We start from the raw sequence: 9128 nt of genomic DNA on the forward strand, positions 1-9128 counted from the left end.
GGAAGGTCACTTCCGGAAAATTATCCATATCAGACGAAAAATGTTGTCTCCGATTTCTTTGTAAATAGGACCCCAACTTACTGCTTTATATAGAAAAAGAGATACCGAGTATGGAAGAAAAGAAGTCTCAGCACTCTGAGAAGTCCAAAATATCCAACTCTAGGCGGATGTCTGCGCCAAGCGGGCGAGAGTCGCAGCGAGAACAGGCGCCCCCCTCCCACTCGCAGTCTAACCACAACCGGGGGTCGACAGCCTCGGCCACAGCCCTGCCCAAACCGCCGGCACACTCCCGGTCTAACAACAGGGCCGTGCCCAGGGACGCCAGCAGCGGCAGGATTGCAACTGGTAGGTACATGTGTTCATAAGAGGGCAACAGAGTATGTGTGTTTGTAAATGAAGTTGTAGATTATAACTTACATGTATGAATCACAGTGTGATACTCAGGCACACATCATCACATACTAGTACTGAGTAGTAGTTGTGGTGATATGTTTTCACACATTCTTATCTGAGTCCCTTTCCGTCCAATTATATCATGTTCAACGTGTTCATATTTCCCAATGTTGATTCACACTAAGTTCTGTCAGTTACTACATCAGGGTGTGGCTGTTTTCTTTTATTCTCCTACGAAGAGCCTCACCTGCAGTCTAACCATCAGCCAATAAGATAAATTATCGGCTTCACCTAAAGAAAACAGGTGATTCTCCCCTTGGCTTACTTGGTTAGAGGCCATGCCCACAAAACTGGAAACTTCAGCCTGGTTTAGCCGAGCCTCGCCAAGGTATATTTTACAGATCGCCCTACATAGGAGAATGTCACTCCTTGATCACTTTTATGAGGCCATACCCACAAAAGTGAAAACCTTAGCCTGGTTTAGCCAAGCCTCACTAGTCACTAAGGTATATTTTACAGACCGCTCTGCATAGGAGAGCTTTGTCTTCTTCAAGCCACACCTTGGTAACATTTAAGAACCTGGTACATGTATACATCTCAATTCTCATGTTCTGAAGAGTTTACCTTTATTCCTGACATTACAGGTGCCAGCAGCAGTCGCTCCATGGCGCGCCCTTGTAAGGAACACTCGTTCCTGACAGACGTAGCAGATGTGAGACAGATGGAGCAGGGACTCATCTCACTACTGCATGACTTCCACTCAGGAAAACTCCAGGCTTTTGGTAAGATGTTGTCGACTGACTTAAAGAAATGTTGTAATCTTCCTTAGTTCTGGCTTCACATATTTCTTGACCTATCTCTTTATCATTATATCATGCTGGGTTCCCTATCTTCAGGTATGTCCCAAACACACATTCAATTAGTGTTGTGACATCGATAATATGCTCACCTTGAATGTTCACCTTGAAGTTCAGCCAGTAGATACCCTTAGGGGTAATGAGGCTGTGCCTAGTTGGTGCTAGAAGTGCGCATGGTAATTTCTTTTTCGCTTCTTTTCTCCTTCCTTCCTTCCTTCCTTCCTTCCTTCCTTCCTTCCTTCCTTCCTTCCTTCCTTCCTTCCTTCCTTCCTTCCTTCCTTCCTTCCTTCCTTCCTTCCTTCCTTCCTTCCTTCCTTCCTTCCTTCCTTCCTTCTCAGTGGGAAAGCTCGTGTAGGAAAGCTCGTGTTGGAGAGCTCATGGTTATCCTTCTACTCTTCCTTCCTTCCTTCCTTGCCTCCTTCTTTGTAGCAAAGGAAAGCTCGTGTGGGAAGCTCGTGTAGGGAAGCCTCCTTCTACTCTTCCTTCATTCCTTCCTTCCTTCCTTCCCAGTAGGAAAGCTCGTGCAGGAAAGCTCGTGTAGGAAAGCTCATGGTTATCCTTCTACTCTTCCTTCCTTCCTTCCTTCCTTCCTTCCTTCCTTCCTTCCTTCCTTCCTTCCTTCCTTCCTTCCTTCCTTCCTTCCTTCTCAGTGGGAAAGCTCGTGTAGGAAAGCTCGTGTAGGAGAGCTCATGGTTATCCTTCTACTCTTCCTTCCTTCCTTCCTTTGCCTCCTTCTTAGTAGCAAAGGAAAGCTCGTGTGGGAAGCTCGTGTAGGGAAGCCTCCTTCTACTCTTCCATCATTCATTCCTTCCTTCCTTCCCAGTAGGAAAGCTCGTGCAGGAAAGCTCGTGTAGGAAAGCTCATGGTTATCCTTCTACTCTTCCTTCCTTCCTTCCCAGTAGGAAAGCTTGTGTAGGTGAGCTCGTGTAGGAAAGCTCATGGTTATCCTTCTACTCTTCCTTCCTCCCTTCAATATGCCATTGAAATGGAACATAAACATTTACATGATAATCCTTACTCCCTGGCACCAGTTTAGATAACTTAATTTCGTTTTTCTTCGGGACTTGGTATGAGTATGAATTTTTGAAATTAATATTTGTTTACAAAGTTGTGTAGCACAGCCAAAACTCAGCGGAGTATAATTGAGTGAGAAGACTTTACCTGATTTAATGTATTTTACATTTTAGGTAAAGACTGCTCCTTTCAGAAGATGGACAATGTACGAGAAATGCAGGAGAAACTGGCAAGGTTGCACTTTGACCTGGATGCTGCCCAGGAGAACTATGGGTAACTGTTAATAAAGTTAATGTCATGGTACTTTTGGAATGAAGTTCAGTTTAGGGACAGTACATGTACTTGGCATACCTTACCCGGCATTCCTTGTTTGGTCTCTGAACATGTGTTGTATTTAACAATTTTAGTATTGAATTGTGTATTCATCAGTTACTGTATTTTCAATGTTAATGTTCTTTGTCACAGTCTTGATTCTGAAGAAGCAAAGGCCTCAGCTAATAAACATCTGGATCAGCTTCTAGGAAACGTGAGCAATCTTACCAGAATATTCTGGATATCAGTATACTCATGCATCTTTCTTCATTTAACAGTGATAGAATCTATCTTACGCCAAAAAATAGTTACTCATTGTGATACTAGTACCTTATTGTTATTTAGTACTCCTTTTTTTCAACTCTTTGGTTATTTTGACGTAATGTTCTTTACTAATGCTTTTACGACTTTTGTTACAGCTCGACCAGCTAAGCCAGTCAATGTATCCTTTCTGCTGCAGTGCATAAATGTTCAAACTGTACCGCATTGCCTGTTTCATATACTATAGAAACAGTAATATCGGAGATGAGACACCAGCTAAATCACTTCCCTATAGCAAGCTCCAGTTATGAAGGCAAGCTAGCAGAACAAGGTTGACTGGCCAAAAGACTCCACTTTGATGCCTTTTGTTCTCAGCTAGTGTGTTAATTTGATTGTTCAGCTGATAGCTATGACATGCAATCGATGATGTCCATCCAGGGAAAGAAATGCAACCCCTACCTGTAGCATAAAATTAGGTAATTCAGGTCTCAGTCACTACATGAATGTATTTATTTCTTACATATCCTTGACACTGTCACCAGCCAGAGCCTGCATCCCAAAGAGACCCCTCCTGCCAACAGACAGGACACCACACCAGGATAGACGTCAGGATGCTACTTATTTCAGCTAGAGAACTGATTTTAGAGGCATCCGGGCCCTGACCAGTAGCCATCTGCAATTTTGTGCTTTATGATCAATTCCTGCACTGTGGAAAATAAACTTGCCGATGATTGCTGCCAAACGTGTAAGCAAAAAGTTTGTGATTTGTCATGTAAATGTCTGTTGCGATGATGCACTTGTGTACATACTGTGAATAAACATTTCTCATAGTCTCCACACCTGTCTCACTACTTGAATGTGAAAGTTTTCATTTTCACACACAACAAACATATTTTGTTTTTGTAAGTTTTTAGCTAAGCTACGACTGAACTTAGTATTGTATTAGCCATCAAATGTGCACATGAATATCATTCGTAAAAGCAAGGTTGTGTATTATCTTAGCATGAAAGTTCTTCTCTGTTGGTAAATAACTTTATGAATGAAGGCTAAACTTTACACAATCAGTACAAAGCAATTGAGGGGTCCATTCTGTGAACAATGTTGATTGCCATAAATTTGGTAAGTCCTTACTTCTCCGTAGTGTTGGTTGTGTCAAGTTTAGTCTTTATTCATAAGGTTGTGTATCATATTCATATGCCTACACTTTTACATCTAAAAATGACCACAAAAAGACCATATCAGAGTTGATGTTTATTATACATCCAGAAGGTTCATATTAGATGGAATAGGTCTCTATCGCTTTGAGCCAACTCTGGGTGCTGAAGCCTTTACAGTCTTCGGGGCCTTGGTCTTAGGTGCAGTGGATCGAGCCTTAGCAGGGGCCTAAATGGGGGAGAAACAAACATCATTTAGTCATACAGCATTTCTAGGGGCCTGAATGGAGGGGAAACAAAACATTTAGCTACAAAGCATATCAAATTAACATGCATCATTCTAAATTTACATAGATGCTAATGACTGCAAATCTTCAACAAACCCTACCCTTGCTGCATAACCAACACATAAATATAACATCTGCAATATGTTATTATTATCGTTATCTAATACTAACTAAAACCGAATAGGTAGCAACAACTTAGTCCTTCATCATTGTTCATGGGTGTTTATGTACCATGGATGGGGGTGAGCTGTTGAGTTTTCAACACTGATTATTTTCCTTTTTTTTGTACGAGAACAAAAATTACTTACCTTCCTCTTGCCCTGTTGATCTGCCTTCTTCTTTTCCTTGGCAGCCCTAAATGTAAACCAGCCATGTCATGACTTGCAACACTTAGTAAGGTCTGAGACATATCATATTACAGAGAATAGTCATTTGAATTACAGTATCTTAACTTGCAAAATTGTGTTTCAAGTACAAAGTTCAAGTTCATGTCATTCTTTGTTCATTCATCTTCGAGACAATTGCATAGTCCTCTCAGCTATAGTTAACTGGTTCTCATGGCAGTTTCCTCAACTCATAGGCATAAGGACCTATTGTTATTACAAGTTTGCAGTTACAATGCATACAAAACAGACACTCCATACAAACAGAGGCTATCTTGTCTTTGTCATCATGAGCCATCAGAAAAAACAGTAAATAAAATTTGGCAAAAATTACTTACTTGACAAGCTGCTCCCTCTGTGCCTTACGGACCTCTGGCTTCTGATTTCTCTTGGCCATGATCTCCGTCAGGGAGGCACCAGTAATAGCGCGCTGTGGAGGACAAATCACATACTGTAAATGCCTTGTACTTTGATGTTCACGGAATCTAATTTTGCAGCAGTGTTCGCGATGGTTTTAAGTTTGTAGCTAAAACAAGGGGGCAGCCAGGCAGAAAACAGAGCAACCATTTTCGCAGTGGTTTTAGGCTCGCAGTAAAGGAGTCACCATGAAAAGCTTTAACATTAAACCACCACGGAAATTACAGTAATAAATTCTGCCAAATTTAATAAATAGAAGATCGGGAAATTTGTTCCAAGCAACAGTGTAATCTCAAGCAAAGGTACCCGGGTCACCGGTCCCTCACTGGGCGCCGAGTAATGAACGTGTGAACAAAATGCAGCGCTCGTGAGTGCGACTCGCACACAATATGTATGCGACCAGTTTCTTGAGAATGCGACTAGATTTAAAATCACGGTCGCACGGTGCGACAATCCAAAATTAAGACCTGCGCCAGGATAATGGCTACAGAACTAAGCGGTAAGCCGAAAATATAGGTATTCCAATGCTACCGCGAATATCGTCGGTGAATTTTCTATCATGTTCCCACACCCGCGGTACAAAAACTATCCGTTCCTAGTGGCAAAGTTACCCATAGAAATAAAGGATATAAGTTTCTCTCCTTTGTGGTGTATTTGTTTGATTTGTAAAATGTTTCAAACGCCAAAACTTTGTCGATGAAAGTGAGCGCTCGCCGGACGCTCGCTGTTTTCAATGGCGGCCATGATGTTTATGAAAAATAGACCGCAGCAGAATGAAAGGCTTGTTTCCTGCGGTCATATTTATACCTGTTCAAGCGATGATTTTTACGATCAAAAATTGATGAATCAATTCAAGTGGAGTTTTATTTTAAAAAAATATCAAATTTTCCTTTTGTCACCGGTATCATTTCAAAGCTCATTACCTGCCCGTTGTTACGGTGCTGCATGTACTTTCATTCTGCTGCTGTCTATACTGCACAGCGGCGAATCACAAAGCTTTCCCCATGGGTCTGCCTGTCATTGGATGACGGCGCCGCGCGGTCCTGACGCGCGAAATTTGAACTACGCGTTTCGAAGTTCCCGATTTGACTGGGTCGGCACAAACAGATCATTTTTTATACTATTTTGAGCAAGAATTTTAAGGATAATAAAGTATTTTGGATTATCTGTAGACAGAGGGTGAGGGTAAAAAGAAAAGAAATGCCTGTAAAAATGTTGAACTTGATGCCAGCAGTGAAGTTTCAAATTATGGAATATGACTTTATTTGTTTTGGTCATGAACCCAATAGATAAGTTCTAGAGTCATCTATTTATTTATCATTCAAGGTTATGTGAATCATTACCTGCCTTGTTCCAAGTAAAAAATACCATTGTGTATTTTTCAACTTGTTGAACTTGAGGCACCGTGGCCCCCGGATAGGGGCCAGTCGGGGAACCTATGCCCAATTTTTCTAAAAATCCATCGTACTAGTATCAGTATGTAGGAAGGTATTGAATGAATTGAATTGCCAATTGTTCTGCAAAATCAATGTAGGTTTCTATCTTTTATAATCTATTCAAATACTAGTACTTAGTACTTTATTCCCGGTTGTTGTTAACGTATTACATTGATTAATAGGAGTATTATTTGGTATAGCCAAGACTTTTGCTTGTTCTTCCAACTTTTTGTAGTGGTGCCCCTAGATTTTTGCTGGTGCTCCTAACTTTTTTGAGTTAGGAGCACAGTGCTCCTAGGCCTAAAAGTTAGTCTGGAGCCCTGAAATGGCGTCGTCGCTGGACGTCCAGCACCAAAGAAAGTTCATCACTAGCAATCCAGTGACGAACGGCTTTATTCCAGTAATGAGGCCCCCTCGGTGCTGGAATTCCAGCACTGAATCTTGCCTCGGTGCTCGGTTTCCAGAAATGAACTCCGCTCATCACTCGGCTTCTAGTGACGATCTCCGCTCGTCACTCGGCACCCCAGTACTGAGGTCACTCGTCGCTAGATAACCAGTAACGAAAGTCCCGCGGTCACGGGTTCCGCGATGGATTTACCAGTGATGAGTGACTCTCTAGTGCTGGAAGCCGAGTGATGACATTATTTCGTTAGTGGCCTTCCAGTGATCACATCCGATTATCACTGGAATGTTCCAGTGCTAACTATTAGACAATATTTTGAGTGCATTTTGAGTCGATACCGTTACGGCGTACTACTGATTTGTCAGTGTTATGTACTTTTGTGTGACACGAACAATTATTAATTCAAGCATCTGGATATATTTTATTCACTAGTTTGACAGTTTGTAGTACAGTTGTACCACATATGATGTCGCAGCTCCACTATCTATCTTAGTTTGAACTATGAGTCACTCTGACTTACATGTTACAATCTGAATAAATACAAGACTCAACTGTAGATCAAGGACATTATATAGTATAATGTCCTTGTGTAGAGGTATCATCTTTATTGTTGATCATGCTTTTGTGATAGATATAGCCCCGCAGGTAGTCTCATCTCTCGGTTTCCAGTGATAATTCAGGGATTTCCAGTAACGAAGTCGCCTCATTGCTGGACACCCACAGATGACAAAACTTCATCACTGGAAGTCTAGCGATGAAGGCACCTTCGGTGCTGGACACCGAGTGATTACTAACGAACCGGTGACCCGGGTACTTTTGCTAATCTCAACTCAAGTACTAGTAGATTTCTACTGCCCAGACCTGGCTACGGCCGAATGGAAACAAGGCAATTAGAGACAGCACACTTCACCCCCTCTGGCAGAACATAGCACTGTTCTCTCTAGGGTAACATACAGAAACTATGGTACAGAAGTGCACGCACACACACACACACACACACACACACACAGACACTTAAAACAATACTTTATTCCTTAGAAGGTGAAATAAAGATAAGCAAGACTATGTAAAATTCTATGGGACTAATAAGAGTAATTTAAGGATTGCAAGCAAATTCTAACCTGGAACTTGGCAGTTCTGCGGCTACGTTTCTTCTGAATCTCCTCCTGCTGGCCCTTCTTGTGCTTGCGGCGGTACAGCACCGTCCACGTGATCTCACGCGGGTTACGCTTCATCAGGAATGAAGCTTCACATTTTGAGTTCAGGAAAGTGTATACCTGATTGAAGAACACAGGGCACACATAAAAACATTGCAAGAGAGGTACCAGAGATATACCATATCTCCCTGTTTATATCATAAGTAGATTATGAGAAGGCAGCAACAACTCATAAATCTAATTTGATTACTGTTCCATAGCCAAAGGAAAACACATCCAACATTAGAGAAGACATAACATAGAGAAGGCGTTTCTGAGAGGCAATTTTTAACGTTGGGGTTTATCAGAGATAAATCTGGGCAGCAAGATTTTACGTGACTACTCAAAACTGAACCTTTTTAATCCACCCCCCTCCCCACAATTTTTGATAAACGCGTGAGCGGTACAACACAACGTATCGGACATTCATAAATTGTCGTATCTTTAATTGCACTGAAAATATGGTAAGACATCAGAACACAACGGATAGCACACGAAATACAAGGTATATCGATAAATTTTATCGGTCGTTCCCTTTTAGGCACTGATACATACCCTGCCATCAGTCCTGGCATATCGCTTGCCATGGCCAGGGTAGATTTTATACCCGCTGTATAGACACAGCTCGATCCTGTAATGCAAAAATAAGATTCATTAATGAAAGATGAATTGTTTAGCTACAATTAGAGGCAAAGATTGTGGAGGAAAGTTCAAGGATGACGGTGAAATATGACAGATTCTTTCAGGTGTCGTCGACTTACTTCATGATGGCTCAAGATGGCCGACCAAAAGGAAGAACTTCGGGAACTAGTTCCGGAAATTACCGAGAGCATATTCGGCATATCTCGTGACTACCGAACGCACCACTTCGGCTCCGTCCGTGAAAACTGTTACAAGCAACGTGATTGGTCAAATCTTGACAAGTGGTTTGAGAATCCTGGGGATTTTACGACAAATTTTGAACAGAGACTGATGCAGATTATATTCAATCTCTTATTTTCTTCTAGAATATGCT

The 9128-nt window shown here is 41.7% G+C and overlaps 2 protein-coding genes across 2 annotated transcripts; one reads left to right on the forward strand and one right to left on the reverse strand.

The window, feature by feature from the left end:
* Positions 1 to 8: 8 nt before the first annotated feature.
* LOC136434546 (coiled-coil domain-containing protein 28B-like) lies at positions 9 to 3674 on the forward strand. Its single transcript, XM_066427414.1, has 6 exons — positions 9 to 345; positions 1038 to 1175; positions 2438 to 2537; positions 2730 to 2790; positions 2996 to 3018; positions 3380 to 3674. Exons 1-6 carry the CDS (start codon positions 111 to 113, stop codon positions 3438 to 3440), a joined length of 618 nt encoding a protein of 205 aa, XP_066283511.1. The 5' UTR covers positions 9 to 110; the 3' UTR covers positions 3441 to 3674.
* Positions 3675 to 4075: 401 nt separating this feature from the next.
* LOC136434556 (large ribosomal subunit protein eL24) lies at positions 4076 to 9001 on the reverse strand. The gene is made up of 6 exons (XM_066427425.1): positions 8875 to 9001; positions 8669 to 8744; positions 8039 to 8194; positions 5000 to 5091; positions 4587 to 4632; positions 4076 to 4220 (listed from the first exon to the last, which is right to left on the reverse strand). Exons 1-6 carry the CDS (start codon positions 8877 to 8879, stop codon positions 4131 to 4133), a joined length of 465 nt encoding a protein of 154 aa, XP_066283522.1. The 5' UTR covers positions 8880 to 9001; the 3' UTR covers positions 4076 to 4130.
* Positions 9002 to 9128: the final 127 nt, after the last annotated feature.

The sequence above is a fragment of the Branchiostoma lanceolatum genome, chromosome 1 (genome assembly GCF_035083965.1).
Source record: "Branchiostoma lanceolatum isolate klBraLanc5 chromosome 1, klBraLanc5.hap2, whole genome shotgun sequence".
Taxonomy (NCBI): domain Eukaryota; kingdom Metazoa; phylum Chordata; class Leptocardii; order Amphioxiformes; family Branchiostomatidae; genus Branchiostoma; species Branchiostoma lanceolatum.

Bases quoted from the DNA above. Each gene is read 5' to 3' on its own strand.
- LOC136434556 (XM_066427425.1), bottom strand. The intron at 4,633-4,999 runs GTAAGTAATTTT...GTTTACATTTAG, and splicing joins CAGAGGGAGCAGCTTGTCAA to GGCTGCCAAGGAAAAGAAGA. The intron at 4,221-4,586 runs GTAAGTAATTTT...TCCCCCATTTAG, and splicing joins ATCAACAGGGCAAGAGGAAG to GCCCCTGCTAAGGCTCGATC.
- LOC136434546 (XM_066427414.1), top strand. From the start codon at position 111: ATGGAAGAAAAGAAGTCTCAGCACTCTGAGAAGTCCAAAATATCCAAC. The intron at 1,176-2,437 runs GTAAGATGTTGT...TTTACATTTTAG, and splicing joins AGGAAAACTCCAGGCTTTTG to GTAAAGACTGCTCCTTTCAG. The intron at 2,791-2,995 runs GTGAGCAATCTT...CTTTTGTTACAG, and splicing joins TGGATCAGCTTCTAGGAAAC to CTCGACCAGCTAAGCCAGTC.